The 17,276-nt window shown below is 39.1% G+C and overlaps 1 protein-coding gene across 6 annotated transcripts in view; it reads right to left on the bottom strand.

Annotated features, from left to right (window-relative positions):
- rmnd1 (required for meiotic nuclear division 1 homolog) overlaps positions 1-17,237 on the bottom strand; it is an 83,456-nt gene extending 66,219 nt beyond the window's left edge. For 5 of the 6 annotated variants that reach the window (XM_048535768.2, XM_048535769.2, XM_048535771.2 and 2 more), the window contains exons 1-3: positions 17,145-17,237; positions 12,674-12,768; positions 11,359-11,787 (exon numbers count right to left, since the gene is read on the bottom strand). In XM_048535768.2, the coding sequence (XP_048391725.1) occupies positions 11,359-11,769 (411 nt within the window). In that variant the 5' untranslated portion in view covers positions 11,770-11,787; positions 12,674-12,768; positions 17,145-17,237. The remainder of the gene's footprint in view (positions 1-11,358; positions 11,788-12,673; positions 12,769-17,144) is intronic. The other variant, XM_048535767.1, reaches the window with a different exon arrangement.
- Between the last annotated feature and the right edge of the window lie 39 nt (positions 17,238-17,276).

Genomic DNA, 17,276 nt, shown 5'->3' with positions numbered 1-17,276 from the left:
TGCTGGGATCATAACACAACTAGATTAAAAGTACTATGCAAATAAATTGCTGTTTCACTTAGAAGGTGCATTTGGGGCCTTGGACAGTTTAGAGGGAGGAAGAAAAGGAGCCAGTGTTAGACCTTCTAAATTGCATGGAAAGGTATTATGACGAAGTGTTAGCGTAACAGAAGGGTGGACTAATCCCTCAGAATATACACAGGAAAGAAGTAGAAGGCGTTTCATAGTGGCATACTGTTTGGAGGTATCATAAATGCAGCCTTGTCACACCATATATTTTATGAATATGGAAGAGGAAAGGAAAATAAATTGAAATTATATAAGGTTCAGCATATTTACAACATTATTAAAGGCTAAAGTTTTAGATCTGAAAGAAAATAACAGAAATGATGAAAGTAGAAATATTGCAGAACAAAGACAACAGTGTGGAGCTGGAGGAACACAGCAGGCTAGGCAGCATCAGAGCAGCAGGAAAGTTGATGTTTCGGGTCAGGACCCTTCTTCAGAAATAGCTCTTGGGGCATACAGAAACCGTTAGGTCACCTTGGTTCCAAGGCAAACAACCCATCTGTCCTATCCTCCTTCTTAACTAAAACTCTTCAGGCCTGGTTAAATTCTGGCGAATGTCCACTTCTCCCCCTCCAATGCAATCATATCTTTCCTATAAAGTAGGTTCCAGAGCTTCACAGCATATTCCGCCTCTGGTCTAATCAATATTTTATACAGTGCCACCATAACCTCCCTGCTCTTAAATTCAGTGCTTCGGCTAATAAAGGCAAGTTTCCCATTTGCCACCTTAACCACTTTATCTATCTATCCTACTAACTTAAGGGGACTGATGGACATGTACACCAAGGTCTGTTTGATCCTCAGTGCCTTCCAGGACCCTATTGTTCATTGTATGTTCTCTTGCTTTGCTTATCCTGCCTAAGTGCATCACTTCACACTTATCTGGATTGAATTCCATTTGCCATTCGTCAGTCCATCTAACCAGCCCATCTATATCCTTCTGTAACGTCAGGCTATCTTCCTCACTATTTACCACCCCACCAATTTTCGTACCATCTACAAACTTACTGATCAACCTTCCTGAATTCAAAAGTCTGAATTCTTTATATATACCACAAACAGCAAGGACTGCAAAATCGATCCCAGCAGAACCCCACAGAACACAGGCTGCCAGCCAGAATAACACCCGTCGACCTCATCCCTCTGCGTCCTGTCACTCAACTAATGCTGCATCCAATTTGCCAAATTGCCTTAGATCCCATTGATTCTTAGCTTCACTAATCAGTCTCCCATATGGGACCTTATCAAAATCTTTGCAGAAGTCTAAGTGGACAATGTCAAATGCATTGTCCTTGTATACATACCTGGTCACCTCTTTGAAAAAAATCCTTAAGGTTGGTCGGACATGATTTACATAAAACAAACCATGCTGTCTGTTCTTGATTAATACCTGCCTCTCAAAATGCTGATTAATTCTGACCCTCAGAATTACTTCCAATAGTTTCCCTACCACTGAGTTTATACTGACCTGCCTGTAGTTTCTTAGTTTATCCCTTACTCCCTTGTGCCACTACACGTTATAGCAGATCAAAACAACTGTTTGTTGCATTTTGAAGGTGCGTGTTTCAACTGGGTGTCTCTGCACAAAAAAATGTATTAGTTAGGCTCCAGTTTTATTCCTCGCTGGCTATCTATCTCAAATGGAGTGATGCTAATCTGCTGAAGATTGACGTATTTAGCGCTGGTGACCTGAGGAGGAGTTTGACATCCTAGATCATAGGTCATGTGTGGAAGATGGGCAATGACTTGAATTCCCAAAATTGTGCTTATCATTTTACTTCCTTGGGCAAGTCTGTCTTCCAGGCACCCAGTCCAGATCAGAAACAAACACTGTAGTGAATGTGGGAAGGACACCGTTATGGAACTGGGGACTGACTTCACTGTGAATTACCTAAATTCACTTAAAATAAGAGTCCTGTAGTAAACTTTGTCTTGTTTAATGAACTGATTTAGGGAACAGGGAAAATTGTAAATTTTTCTATTTGATTCCTTTTTAGTGGCAGAAGTAGATATCGGTTTGCACGGATTGAAATATTAAAGAAAATTAGCATGATTCGTTTACACCTCATTAATTCCACAAGGGCAAGGACATCTGGGTGACAGCCACTGAACTAAGTTCTTTTAGAAGCATATAACAGACTACTTTTTTTTGATAAAAACAATGGGGAATCCCCACACTCCAAAAGCTATTAAAGTAGATTTGCGATGTTTGAATGTGAACAGATGCAGTTCTTGAAATAGCTTTTGAAGTTGTCACATTTATTATTATAATTGGAGCTAAGCTATGGGAACTTATACCTGAGCAAATTGAACAGATTATACACTTGTCCTTTGGCTAACGTATTTAAACGTTTAAACCATTGATACGTTTGTGTATGTTAGTCTAAACCACTTCCTTGTACAAATAAACTGTTACTTGGATTTTTCTCAACATTTTCTTGCAAGAGATTTTCATTCAGCTGTTTTGTGGCTGCCATGGAAATTTTCTGTATGCCCCGAGAGCTGTTTCTGAAGAAGGGTCCTGACCCGAAACATCAACTTTCCTGCTGCTCTGATGCTGCCTAGCCTGCTGTGTTCCTCCAGCTCCACACTGTTGTCTTTGTTCTGCAATATTTCTACTTACATCATTTCTGTTGTTTTCTTTCAGATCTAAAACTTTAGCCTTTAATAATGTTGTAAATATGCTGGACCTTATATAATTTCAATTTATTTTCCTTTCCTCTCCCATATTCATAAAATATATGGTGGGGCCATTGATTGAGATGTATAAATTTATGAGGAGCATAGATAGGGTAGACAAGAAGGAACTTTTCCCTTGGTGGAGGGATCCCAGACCAGAGCATAGATTTAAAGTAAATTGCAGATGGTTTAGAGGGCACGTGAAGAAATAATTTTTCATCCATAGGATGGTGGGAATCTGTAAGGGTGATAGAGGCAGAAACCTACATAACATTTTAAAAATATTTAGACGTGCACTGGTGCACAAACAAGGCTATGGGCCAAGTGCTGGAAAATAGGATTAGAATAGTTAGGGACAGTAAGAACTGCAGATGCTGGAGTCAGAGATAACAGTGTGGAGCTGGAGGAACACAGCAGGCCAGGCAGCAAAGGAGCAGGAGAGTTGATGTTTCGGGTTGGGACCCTTCTTGGTTTATGCTGGTTTAGCGAGTGACGCCTATGCTGGGTGAGTGAATGAAAAGTTAATCCTGCCTTTGAATTTCCACATTTAAAGGGAAAAGGTTAAAGTTAATGACACAATCCAACACAGACTTTCATAATTTCTGAAGAAGGTCCTGACCCGAAACTTCACCTTTGCTGCCTGGCCTGCTGTGTTCCTCAAGCTCCACACTGTGTTATCTCTTAGAATAGTTAAGTGCTTGTTTCTCTGACTAGTAGGGACTTGATGGCAAAGGCCCTTTATGTGCGGTAGGCCTGTATGACAAGGGGATCCTTAATTAATTGAATTGAATTAGCTTTATTGTCACATGCACTCAAATGAATGCAGTGAAAAGTTTGTAATGTCGCTGCTTACGGCACGATCTTAGGTACAAGATACGTTGGTACAGTTACTTAAGTACTCTGCACAAAATTTACCATCACTTACCATCACCTTCTCAAGGGCAGTTAGGAACACGGAACAAATGCTGGTTTAGTGAGTGATACCTACGCTGGGTTCGTGAATAAAAAGTTAAACCTGCCTTTGAATTTCCACATTTAAATGGAAACCGTTGAAGTTAATGACACAATCCAAGACAGACTTTCATAATTATGTGCTTCAAGCTGCATCAATAAGCTTCTCTGATCCCCATGATCTTTTCAGCAATTCTGTATCTGAAAACAATCTTTGAAAAAAGCATAATTTTGCAATCATATTAATGGAAAAATATCATTTTTAACCTTTTGCACCTAATGTTACCATCAGGAACTTTCTGGTACAAACCTCCTTTGAATACTTAACAGGAAGAGGTTTTACAGCTGTAGAGAATCTGAAGGGGAGTGGGATGAAGCCGATAGCTCTGCCAAAGAGCCTGCACAGGCATAGCGAGCTGAATGACATCCACCTGTGCTACAAGAGTGTGGTGTTGTGAATTCACAAAGACAAACTTTTGGGGCTTAAGCAATCCTTAAATTCTTGCATGACTTAAGAAACTCTAATTTCAAAAGTCAGGTAATTTAGTGAAATTACATATTCATCCTCTAGAAGGGTTCAAATGTACTAATTCCAAACTCAATTAGAGCAATAGCTAAACTCCAACAGTAACTTCGCCAGAATACAAAGGCTGATAAAAGTGACACCAGCGCAAATTAGTGGTTTGATTGGTAGGTGAGTTGCATTTAGGAAAGGTGAGAATTTTAACTTCCTTTTTAAAAAAAGGAAAATTTAATTTTCTACTTGTCATAAATTTAGAGTGAGTTGTTTTTAAAAGAAAAGGTATGGCATGGGAGTTCAATCCAAGAGTAGCACAGCCTGCAATATGTGGGAAATTTTAGATGAACCTGGCAGTCTGGATGGCCACATCTGCAAGTGTCACTGATTTTGATCAGTTTGAGCACCTGGTTAGAGCTTCTGTGGTGGCTGGAGGAACAACAGTGCTTCCAAAAGGCTTAGTATTAAGTGGTGAGCATTTTTTAAAAAATTGCTTATCCTACAGTTTAAGATAGAGCAGTCAGAGATGAAGAGGTGACTGTTAGTTAGAAGAAACAAAGCAGGCAGGCAATCAAGAAAGTTCCACGCTGCATCTCACTCAAGAAACATTTTTCTTTGTTGGAAAATGGTGTGTGACAGTTCCTCTGGACGTGCTGCCAGAACCCAGCTGCACAAGGAGAAGCAGACAGGAAAGGTTATAGGGATGGGAGACTTGATAGCAAGGGACATTGACAGGCATTTCTGTGGTCAATAGCATGACTCGCAAATAATGTTGTCTCCCTGGAGCACGGATCAAGAATGTTACCGAATGGGTACAGGACATTCTGAAAAGGGAGGGGAAAACAGTCAATGGTTGTGGTTCGAAATGATGCCAATGGCAAAAGGTAGGAGGAGGAAGAGATCCTGTAGCAAGAATTTGGGGAGCTTAACAGCAGATTGAAAAGCCGACCTCAAAGGTTGCAAGCTCTGGATTATAGCTGGTGCCAGGAACTTGTGATTATAGGAGTAGGTAGACAAAGCAGCTGAAGCGCTATCGCAGGACACAGGACTTTAGATTCCTGTATCACTGGGACTGTTTCTGGGAAAGGTGGGTCCCTGCACAAGACAACAAGTTGCGCCTGCACTGCAATAGGATCAAGATCCTCATCTGAGGCTTTGCTAGTGCTGTTGGTGGGAGTTTAAACTAATTTGATGGTGTAATAGGATATGGGGCATTAGTACAATAATGGGTGATGCATAGACAAATGTAGAAGAAAAGGCAAACCAGTCTGGCAAAGAAGCATTTGTAGTCAAATGAAGACACAAGGGAGCATGGCATTCATTTTAATTCAAGTACCTTCTTGTGAGTAAGGCAGATGAGTTGAATGTGCTGATTAACATGTGGTTATAACATTATTGCTGTAACTGAGACATTGTTGGGGGGGGGGGCAAGGTTGGCAGTTCAATAGTGAAAGGTATAAAATCTTCAAAAGAGAGAGGGAGGGATGTAAAAGAGGAGGTGATGTGACAATATTAGTCAATTCCTGTAATAAACAGGAATGACATTTTCAAAGGCACCTCAACAAAAGCTATATGGGTAGAACTAAAACACAAAATGGAGGCAATTACAGAGTTAGGAAAGTGTTGTAGATTTTAAAATTGTTGGGGAAAGATAAAAGCAATCTAGGAAAATTTCAAGAGAAGTTTAACAATAATAGCAGAGGATTTTAGCTTATTGAGACAAAACATGAGAAGATTGAGAGAAGGTAAAGTTCTTAAAATATATCTAGGAGACCTTTTCAAGCCAGCATGCAGGAAGTCCAACAAGAGACAGGACAGAGCCGGTCGTAAGTTTAGGGAACAAAGCAGTAAAGTGTCAAGAGGAGAGCATTTTGGTAACAGGATGCATAACTCAGTAAAATTTAAGGTAGTCATGGAAAAGGACAAAACTGAACCAGAAACAGAAGTTTTGAATTGAGGAAGGCCATCTCTAATAATTTAAGATAGGATCTGGCCAAAATGAACTGGGAGCAGCTACTTGTCAGAAAATCTACATCTGAGCAGAGGGAGTCTTTCAGTAAAGCAGCTGAAGAGCTATTGCAGGACACAGGACTTTAGATTCCTGTATCACTGGGACTGTTTCTGGGAAAGGTGGGTCCCTGCACAAGACAACAAATTACACCTACATTGCAATAAATTAATGAAACTGCAGGGTCAACATATTCCTGTAAAGGTGAAAAGTAGGACCAAATATTCCAGTGAACCTTGAACATCAAGCAAAGTACAAAATTGGAAAAAGAAAATAGAAAGAAGCTTATATGGTACATACTGAAGGCTCAGAGTCCGAAAAGCCCTAAAGGCATATAAAAAGTGCAAAAAAAAGGAATGCTCAGAGGGGTTTAAAAAACATTGGCAGCTAAATTAAAGGAAAATCCAAAGGCATTTTAAGTATTTTAGTGGCAAGATGGCAACCAGATAAATAGTGGGGCACGTTAGACACCAAAGTGGCAAACCGTGACTTCGGTATTCATGAAAGAGACGAACAACGTAGAAATCTTGAAGAGGACTGCAATATGCTTGAACAAGTCAGAATAGAGAGGGATTAGGTAGGAGCAATTTAAGCAGGCTTATAATTGGATAAGTTTCCATACCCAGCTGAGATGCATCTCAGACTGCTGTGGGAAGCACGGGAGGAAACTGCAGAGGCCCTGACGTTCATGTTCAAAGCCTCTCTGGACTCTGGAAAGGTGCCAGAGGACTGGAAGATAAATTACATGATATATTATTCAAGATAGGTGATGGGGATAAACAATGGGACGGTCAGTGAGTTTAACATTGGTAGTAGGGAAACTATTGTTACAAATACTGAAGGGCAGAATTAATCTCCATTTGGAGAGGCAAAGATTAATTAAGAATCGTCAGCATGACTTTGTAAGGGAGAGATCATGTCTAATATGTTTAATTGAGTTTTTTTTAAAGAAGGTGACTAGATGTATGGATGAAGGTAATGCAGTGTACACTGAATACAGAGGTGACGGTATGGTTTTTGACAAAGTCTTGCATGGAGGACTGGTCAAGGCAATTTGGCAAATTTGATCCAAATTTGGCCTTGGAGGCAGATGGTGATGGTCAAAGATTTTCTTTGTGTGACTGGAAGCCTGTGTTGAACAGTATACCGCAGAATTGGTGCTAGGTCTCTTACTGTTTGTGGTGTACATTATGATCTAAACAAACATTATGACGGAGGGAAGTCCAATCAATAAGTTCACAGTTGAATGAAAACTTATGGTGTGATAAATAACGAAGATGAATGTCGTTTACTATAGGATGATATAGATGGGCTGGTCAGATGGGCAGAACAATGGCAAATGGAATTTAATCCAGAAAAATGACAGAAAATAAATTTTGGGAGGACTGGCAAGGCAATGGAGTATACGGTGAATGGTAGAACCCTAGGATGTACAGAGGATCAGAGAGGCCTTTATGTACATGTCCATTGATCATTGAAGACAACAGGACAGCTGGATAACAAAAACAGAAGTTGCTGGAAAAGCTCAGCAGGTCTGGCAGCATCTGTGAAGAAAAAAATCAGAATTGACGTTTCGGGTCTGGTGGCCCTTTCTCAGACCCAGCAACTTCTTTTTTTGTTCCTGACTTATCTGCAGTTCTTTCAATTTTTATTAGGACAGTTGGACAAGGTCGTTAAGAAGGCATATGGGATATTTGCTGTTAGTCAAGGTAATGAATACAACAGCAGTAGGTTGTGCTGGAGCTGTATAAGACGGTAGTTAGGCTACAGCTGGAACACAACATGAAGAGGAGATCCACCAGGATGTTGCCTGGGCTGGATTGTTTCAACTCTGAAGAGAGATCAAACTGGCTGGGATTGTTTTTCTTAGAGCGGAACAGACTGAGGTGCTACCTGACTGAGGTGTACAAAATTATGAGGGGCACACATAGGGTAAAAAGGAATCTCTTCGCCTTAAGGAGGGATCAGTATCCGGGGGAAGAGATTTAAGGTAATGTGTAGGAAGATTAGAGGGGATTTAAGATCTGATATTTTCACTCAGAAGGTGGTGAATATCTGGTACTTACTACCAGAAAGGGTAGTCAAGGTGGGAAGCATCACAAGAAGTATTTAGATGAAGACATGAAGTACCACAGCATATAAAGGTAGCAGCTAGTACTGGAAAATGAGACTTGAACAGATGGTGCTTCATGAAATTTGCAGACATGTTTGGCTGAAAGGCCTCCTACTGTGCTGTGCAGCTCTATGACTCTAATTGAAGCTCTTTTACAAATTCCACTATTGTGTGTATTTGGTATTTAACTTGGCATATCACTCTAGTTTTAAATGTCCCTGACTAAGCTGAATTAAAATTGCTCAAAATATTTTTCTTTTTAGATACACAAATACAAAAGACTCGAGATAAAATTGTTAATTCAAAAACAGTTAAAAATAAGCAAACTTTTTCATACTGTTAAGTTTAACTTTAAAATGTTCTTACATGTCCTTGCTTACCTTCATTAACATTTTTAAATGGCCTCAGTTCATCAAAATTCAGGGTTTACAAAGGATATTTTTGCCAGAGCTATTACACTCTCAACTGAAGGGAATACCAATGACATGTGTGCCTACAATTCTCAATATGCCAGTTTCAGCACATGCAATGTTGGGAAAGCATGCATTGGTACAGTATGCAGTCCAACTGGAAGTGCCTCTTTCCTCAGGTTATAAGCATTGTAGCTTTGATTTGTCAAATTGTTTTAAAACATGAATAGAATATTTGTTTCACTTAACTATTTCCAAGGATTTTGTCTTAGTTTGGAGGAGAAAGATGGTGGGAATATGAATGCAGGTTTGTGAGAAAAAAAATAGGAATATAAAAATAAAAGCAGAATGCTGATCACTTTTTTTTGCTCAATCCAATGCATGGGAGATCATCCACATTATCATGATGGAGCTCACACAGAGTTAAATCGCAGAAGATTTAATCTAATTGATTAAAACCTAAGTACTCAACTGACATTCATACAAACATATGGGCTAGGAGCAGGAATGTGTTATTTAGCCCCTTGGGCATGCTCTGCAGTTCAAGACCACAACTGATCAAAGCATAGTTTCAGATCACTTTCCTGGGTAGCCCTATACACCTCAACATACTCATAAACCAAAAATCCATCTATCCCTGCCTTAAATGAACCTGCCTCACTGCCTTCTGGGGAATTTCACAGACTTACAAACCTCTGAGGGAAATCTTTTCTCATCTGTCTTAAATTGGAAAATGCCTTATTTTTTAAAACCATGCCCCCTAGTTCCAGTCTCTCCTACAAAGAGGAGCAATTTTGATAAGTGCATGCTTACTCCCTAGTGGTGTACAAATACGTCAATTCAAATAAAGTTCTTCCACGCATTCCATATGTTGGTTAAATTGACTAACTCACTGAAAGTAAGCACTTTCATTGGGACTCAGGAGGTTACAGTTCTACACCTATGCCACCACTGCTCATAATAAGTCATTATCATTGATAATAATCCAAAGATATGTTTTTTGGAATTCCCAGAGGGTAGGATATTTACACAACATCAAATAACCCTAGAATAAATACAACAAAGTAGTAAAATATTCTGGTGTAGCATTTCTTACTGGCTGAGCACAGATCTCAAAAGGAAAGGCAAGATGAGTTTCTTTAATGAATCATAATATGCTGTACAAGACAGAGGGGGGAATGAGATGTGACTGAAAAAATGTTTCTACTGAGATCTGTAAAATGATCTTTTTATTATACACTGTGGAGTTGACATACAACCGAGTCCCTTACATCGGATCAAGATTAAGATCTCCTCTACAAACCAGTCTTCAGGCCTTTTCCCCAGGCAGAAATAGTCACGTACTGCTCCTGTACCAAAATTCAGAACATTAACTGATTGGAGTTTTCATGCATTGATCAATAAAGTACAGTTGGATCTATTCAAAAAAATTAGACCTTTCCTTTGATCTTTCAAAATAAGGAATCAAAATAATTCATTGAAAGGCAAACTACAATTCGATTGCTTGGTTTCTTAGGGTAACCTCAGAAACCCTACAGTGTGGAAGGCGGCCATTTGGCCGATCATAACCACCCCAACCCTCCAAAAGAGCATCCTACCCGATGGTAGTGTTCCTATCTCTGAGCCAGGTCAGTTTTCTAGGCTTTGGGAAAAGCATGTTGCTAAAGTAAAATTTGGAGCTTCATTTAAATCAATTTTAAAAATCCTTAGTTGAGCTCTTGTGGCTCAGTGGGAGTGTCCCTACCTCTATGCCAGAAAGTCTGAGTTTTAAGTTCAAACTGTTCCAGAGATGTGTCACAACATGTCCTACAGGTTGATTTAAAAAGTCTAAAAATGCTTCATTTTGTCTTACAGATATTTTCTAATCGACCAACTCAGAGACATGACACATCCTAGAGTAGGTGGGAGTTGAAGCCAGGCCACAGGGCTCAGAGGTAGGGACATTACCACTCTGCCACAAGACATCTCAATTATTTTGTCTTCTAAGCATGTTAATTGCATAAGTACCCAGATAGGAGGTCCTTAAGTAGCTTTCTGTTGACATCCAAATGTATCTTTGTTAAACTCAGAAGATGGTGTGGTGCAGCCAGATTGTACTTCTGTTCAATGACCTATGATTTATAACCTAGCCTCAAGCTCTTGTGAATTGAAATTCACCATCAACTCTCATGGTCAGTTTTATCGTTTTCTCTTTCTTTGTGCCCTCAAATTCTGTCATTTTCCTTCTCAGTTCCTGCTTTAATTAAAAAAGCAAAACAATCTGTAAAGTAGATCTCTACACAACAGTTATCACAACTGCATGAGCAGTTATCACAACTCGCCATCTGAGCAGCAAATGCTAATAGCCTACAGTTCTTACCGATCTTCCAAACTGAAATCTCTCTATTACCGAAAAATGCTCCATCTTGGGGTTCAACCAAGAACTCGTGATCACACCAAACCATTCAGACATCTAACGGCCTTGTATCTGATTCCATAAGTCAAATGTATTGATCTTAAGTATGAATAAAAATAGACATTGGGACGCAGTATTTTGATTTTGTTGAGCTACATGATATAGCAAACCTAAAGAGTAGTCTGTTAACAAGGAAACCTAAAACATTTTGTTTACCTCCACATCTGCAAGAGCTGGCTGGTTGGTCCTCGACGGCTGTTTGGTCCGAGGCCCTTTAAGAGGTCTTTTAGGTGACAGTACTTTCTGTTTGGGAATGATTTTACCGCTGCCTGTCACACTGGAATAAAACTGTTTCCTTATGTTTGCACACTGTATACAATGCGGAGATTGCCAATGCACCATTTGCACAAAAGCTGTCCCTTTTGGGTTTAGGAAGCATGGTGCTAGCCCATAGTCTGATGATCTTCCATCTTGGCCTTTCCATGGGCAGCACAGAACATTTCTTCGAAAATTGTTACAGGGCCTTATCCCAAGCAGTGGAATACTTCCCAGAGAAGATCTCAAACAGAAAGTTCTTTTCATCAAATATGGAGACAGGTCCAAGATTCTGAACAATCTGACAGTCATGGCTAGTGGACAATCAATCTAAAGGGGAAAAAATTGATTTTTTTGGAGAATTTATATTCATCACAATGGAACCACTATTACTGTTTCTTATCACTTCTTCTCTCACATAAATTTTCATCATTCATCTGTATTTGGAAAGTAAAATCCTCCCCAAAGTAGGAGATAAACACTTTGCCACTGATGCAAAACAATTAATTGCTCTGTATGCTGAGCAAGCACTTGATGCATTATATTTAAATTAGACCTGAAAGGATTATTAACTATCTGCCTCTCTGTGTCATCATGCCATCATATACCTAGCCATATAAGCTAAAAATATCTGATTTGAATAGTAACCATGTTGTAGGAAATGCAAAGTAAAATCCTGATCTATTATAAATCAATTCGAAATGCAACTCGATTGTGTTGACAAAATATATTAAATACAATGTCACTATGAGATAGCAGTATTTTCACCCTTTTCCCATGAAAACTAAAAGCCACCAGCCTTGTTCATTGTGAAGTGTATTTCTGCAGTGTAAACCAGATCAATTCTGAATGTAGCATTGTAATCATGAGAGTGATTGAGTGAGCGAATGTGCAATTATATGGCTTAATTAGGTATTTTTTATACAGTACTGAAAGTGTGCAACTAAAATCACATGTTCAACAAAATTAAAATTACAATGGGACCAAACTAAATTATTGGATCAGTTAAAATATTGAAAAGAAGAGAGAAAGTGGGGACAAAGTGGAATTACAGTATTATCTCTAAGAACTTTACTAGTCTTTCATGTTAAGTAACAGGAAACTAAGCTATAGTTAGTTACCCCATCCTTCAGATTTTTTTTGTCCTATCTTTATTTGAAAGTAGTTAAATATAATGTTTTATATGGTATTCCTGAACAAGGTAATCTGTACATACCAGATAAGCACAATGTCAATTTCCAGAACTGGAGCTGTTGTTCTTGACAAGGACGTTGAAAGGGGCATCAGTGTGAACAGAGAATTGAGTAGTCACTGTCAAAATGAAAGAAAACACAAAGTTAGACCCAAATTCATAAATACAATAAGGTAAATCTAGGCTCCCCATTTTTAATCCGCCTCATTGACTGACAGAAGCAGCATTGACTAGTCATGTAAATGATACAGTACCCTTTCCTACCGGCTGAAGAAAATGAGAAGCTCCCAGGAAATTTTAAAAGTCTTATTTCAGATAGTCATGTTTTATGAGGTGTTTAGCAATGCAAAAAATAAATTTATAAAATGAATTATTATAAATGCTGGATTTGTCAATGAATGCTCACAATGTAGTACTGAAATCTGAAGTGCTCAAAATACAAATGTATTATCTCTGAGATAATGGGAACTGCAGATGCTGGAGAATTCCAAGATAATAAAATGTGAGGCTGGATGAACACAGCAGGCCAAGCAGCATCTCGGGAGCACAAAAGCTGATGTTTCGGGCCTAGACCCTTCTGAAGGGTCTAGGCCCGAAACGTCAGCTTTTGTGCTCCCGAGATGCTGCTTGGCCTGCTGTGTTCATCAAGCCTCACATTTTATTATCTTGTATTATCTCTGATGTTGGTTCTGATAGGAATTGAAGGAGGGACAAAGTTCTTGAGAGAGGAAAAGTGGAAGCTAGTAATCACCAAGTAGCAGAAACAGAGGCTAGAGAGGAAGAGGATCAAAAGGAGATTAAAATAATGGGCTTGGCTCTGGAGCAGTGTCGAAGTGCACACACAAATGGGTAAAGGGAGAACCTAAATTAAGAGGCATGGAAGATATTAGGAGTGCATTGAGGTTTTTAAGCAAGATAACAACAACCCCTTCATTTATGAAAATGCCTTAATATAACAAAGCATCCCAAGATACTTTGCCATTTTAAAAATATATTCCTGTAATGAGCCACAAGATGATATTAGCTGTAAGGGTCAAAAGACGTAGATTTATTGCATCCTGAAGGATGAAGACAGGTAGAGTTGATAAGTTTTGGCATTCCTTCCCTGAACCCAAGAACTTTGTAGCTAATCAATTTTGGATCAATTAAAATCAAATGAGTGAGAAACTAAATGGGAATTCCAGCGGTGGTGTCCACCTATTGCTCACCTGCTGAATATCTGATGGGCAGTTTAACAAATAAAAAACAGCAGAGTGTATCAAGATAGATGTGGTGAGGTAGACTGATGCTGCCCCGATACACAATGTCCTTCCTGATGGTATTGTTGAGGGAAAGTGTGCAGGAAAGAAATGGCGGGGATGGAAGAATGAGGAAACAAGAGATCCCAGACACAACAAAAGGCATGTGAAGTGAAGTTTCCTGATAAAGCAAGAAAGTACGGTGTAATTATTGTGGTTAGTAGTATTGATTTTAACTAGGTCTACTAAGTCCGATCATAACTGTTGCTATTGATGTGCATTTTCTATTAACTAACAAGCTTAACAATTTATATCCAATCTGTCTTTTCAAGTATTTTCAAAGCCTGCCTTTAAAGAAATTGAAGTACACAATGAAAATATGCAACTATTAGATCATAAGGCCTGTTGTTTAAAACCCTGGGCAATGTTTTAATTTACTGGAGATTGCAGGGATACTCCACAATGGAAAAGGTCGACGAGCTTAGAGTGATTGCTGTAATGCTGTATCCATGAGAGAATTCGAGGTAAAACTCAAAAGTTGTATCTGATATTTTATACAAACTATTCTCCACAAAGTTTTCCATGCTTACTGAAGTGCAGTAAATGCATGATCAATAAACTAAGTTTGATGTCCCCCGACTACACTGATTCCAATATCCTCACTAGTGATTAATAATTAGCAAATATTAAAATTAAAAAACACTTCATGCAAACCATACTTGTGAAATGTCACTGGATTCTTGTGTGTTGAATGATTAAAAATTTTAATGTAAGATCAGTTGTTTATTTCCAGCTAATAATGAAATTGGTCCTGATCTCATTAATGTCAATCTGGTGGACTTTGTTTCATGCCCTTTAAGCCAATTAATTAAGGACATCAAAAGTGCTCACACCACCTCTGGTGTGCACATGGGCTTGGCTCAAATAAAAAAAAGCAACAAGCTTTTACAAAGTTGTTAAAAATAGATTAGTGAAGATTAGAGCAGAGATAACATCTTTTGAAATCATAATAGCTTCATGATGACTTGCTGAACAACAAAATAGACAAAAAGTCATCATGAAGCTATTATGATTTCAAAAGATGTTATCTCTGCTCTAATCTTCACTAATCTATTTTTAACAACTTTGTAAAAGCTTGTTGCTTTTTTTAATTTGAGCTAATTCACTCTATTTCTCTTCCCAATACCTTATTCATGTTTCCAATCTCAGTTTACTAATCCTTTCGGCAACATGACAAACTAGAGAAGTTGTGATTGCAATGTTTGGATCACATTTTTAGTACAGTTCTTATCCTTCAAAAAGGAATGTACACTCATTGAGAGTTATGGATTACCTTTTTAAAATGTTTACTTTTGCCTATCAAATTTATCTTTTAACCTAATTTTCTAACCTATTAAAATCAGTTCACTCTCGTGTCTCTAACTGGCTATACTTGTTTTTAACTTAACAGAGTTTCATGTTAAGTTTAAAAGTGATCATTTTATAATCTCTGCCATGGAATCATCTATTACAAATTAACCCTATCACATGACAGCATCAGATCTTTAAAAATAACCTGTTCCCTTAGAGGCATTTACAGAAGAATTTGAATATCCTTGATCTAACACTTCAGAGGTCAAATAATATGTTCACCTTTACTGTGTTACAGCACAAGTCAGGAATTTTTACTGAAATTATATAGTGTGTCAGTGAGTGCACACCAGAGGTGGTGTGAGCACTTTGATGTCCTTAATTAATTGGCTTAAAGGGCATGAAACAAAGTCCACCAGATTGACATTAATGAGATCAGGACCAATTTCATTATTAGCTGGAAATAAACAACTGATCTTACATTAAAATTTTGCAAGAGAGGTCCTAATATATTCACATGCCCCTGCAAAAAGCCACTCAGCTTTCATGAAATTGACATATATAAATTTGTCAGCAACTGCTACAAAACTTGCATTCACGTGATGCTTTTCACCACCTTAAGACATTCCAAAGGACTTTGCTACCAACATACTTTAAGTGAAAGCACTTTTGTTTGTAGCAACCACTTTGTCAAAGATCCACAAATGCCTACGAAGCAGAGGACCAGATAGCCTTTTTTTTGTGACACTTGCTGAAGCATAAAGTGTAGCCAGAACACCAGAATTATAGCCAGAGAAAGCAGAGAAACTCCAGTCAGGCAGCATGCAGAGAAAGAGAGAGAGAGCACACAAGAGAAAAAGAATCAAAACTTCAAATCTGATATTACTTTTGTCAAACTGAAAGGGGCTGGAAAACAGCCACATTTATGCTGCAAAAAGGGGAAACAGGATGAACAAGTGGTACAGATTGACAGGTTGCACAGACCCAAAGAGATTGATAATAGCTAAAGCATGATAGAGATATAAAGTGGTTACAAATGAAGGCATAAAGAAAAGACAAGACATGGTGGGGGTGAGAAGGGATGGGTGGTGCCAGAAAAAAATAAAGAGGTTATGAAGAGTTATTAGATTTAATATTCAATCCTAAAAGCTCTAAATTGCTTGGTCAGAAAAAAAAATCTCCAGTTTGCATTGTGCTTCATTAGAAATACCATTAGGAGGCCAGGACAGATATGTATGCATGGGAACAAGATGATCTATTGAAATGACAAGCAACTGGAAAGTTGGGGTCATTCTGATAAAGCGGAAGTTGTGCTCCACAAAACAGTTATCTGGTCTGCGTTTGGACTTGCCAACGTAAAGGAGCTGTGAGCAGCAAATACGGTAAACCAGATTGAAATAAAGTAGGTAAACCAAGATAATGGGAACTGCAGATGCTGCAGAATCCGAGATGAAAACAGCAGGCCAAGCAGCATCTTAGGAGCACAAGGGTCTAGGCCCGAAACGTCAAGCCCTTGTGCTCCGAAGATGCTGCCTGGCCTGCTGTGTTCATCCAGCTCCACACTTTGTTATCTAAGTAAGTAAACCGCTGCTTTTATTACAAGAAGAATAACTTTGTCCGAAAAGCACCAGAGAGAGGCTAGGCAAAGGCCTCAGTGGTTTCCCAAATAAAAGTCGGCTAATGCAGCACTCTCTGCGGCAATGCATACAAGAAGTCGCTCTACAAACTTCAGCTGCTGCCCCAGGTGAGGAGAAGCACGTGATTCCAAGGGGAACGTGACTGAGTGCGCGTGCGCATTCGGTCGAGAGCAGTGCTGAAAGGTTCCAGTGGCTCCAATTGATTCTTGGGTCAACAAAAACATCATCTCCATCCCCGATAATCGACAACACCCTTCTTCGCTCACGCACCTCAACAACTGACCTCTTCCTCGCGGCCCCCAACCACCATCCTCGGTCTCACCAGGTTCTGAAACATCCCTTGCCCTTTCCCCGCCCACATCGCGCACGCGCAATGGGCGCCGTCCCAAGATGACCCGCCCC

This window comes from Stegostoma tigrinum, chromosome 9, assembly GCF_030684315.1.
Source record: "Stegostoma tigrinum isolate sSteTig4 chromosome 9, sSteTig4.hap1, whole genome shotgun sequence".
Classification (NCBI taxonomy): Eukaryota; Metazoa; Chordata; class Chondrichthyes; order Orectolobiformes; family Stegostomatidae; genus Stegostoma; species Stegostoma tigrinum.
The sequence above is the reverse complement of the archived record's forward strand: the minus strand, read 5'-3'. Positions and strand labels throughout refer to the sequence as shown.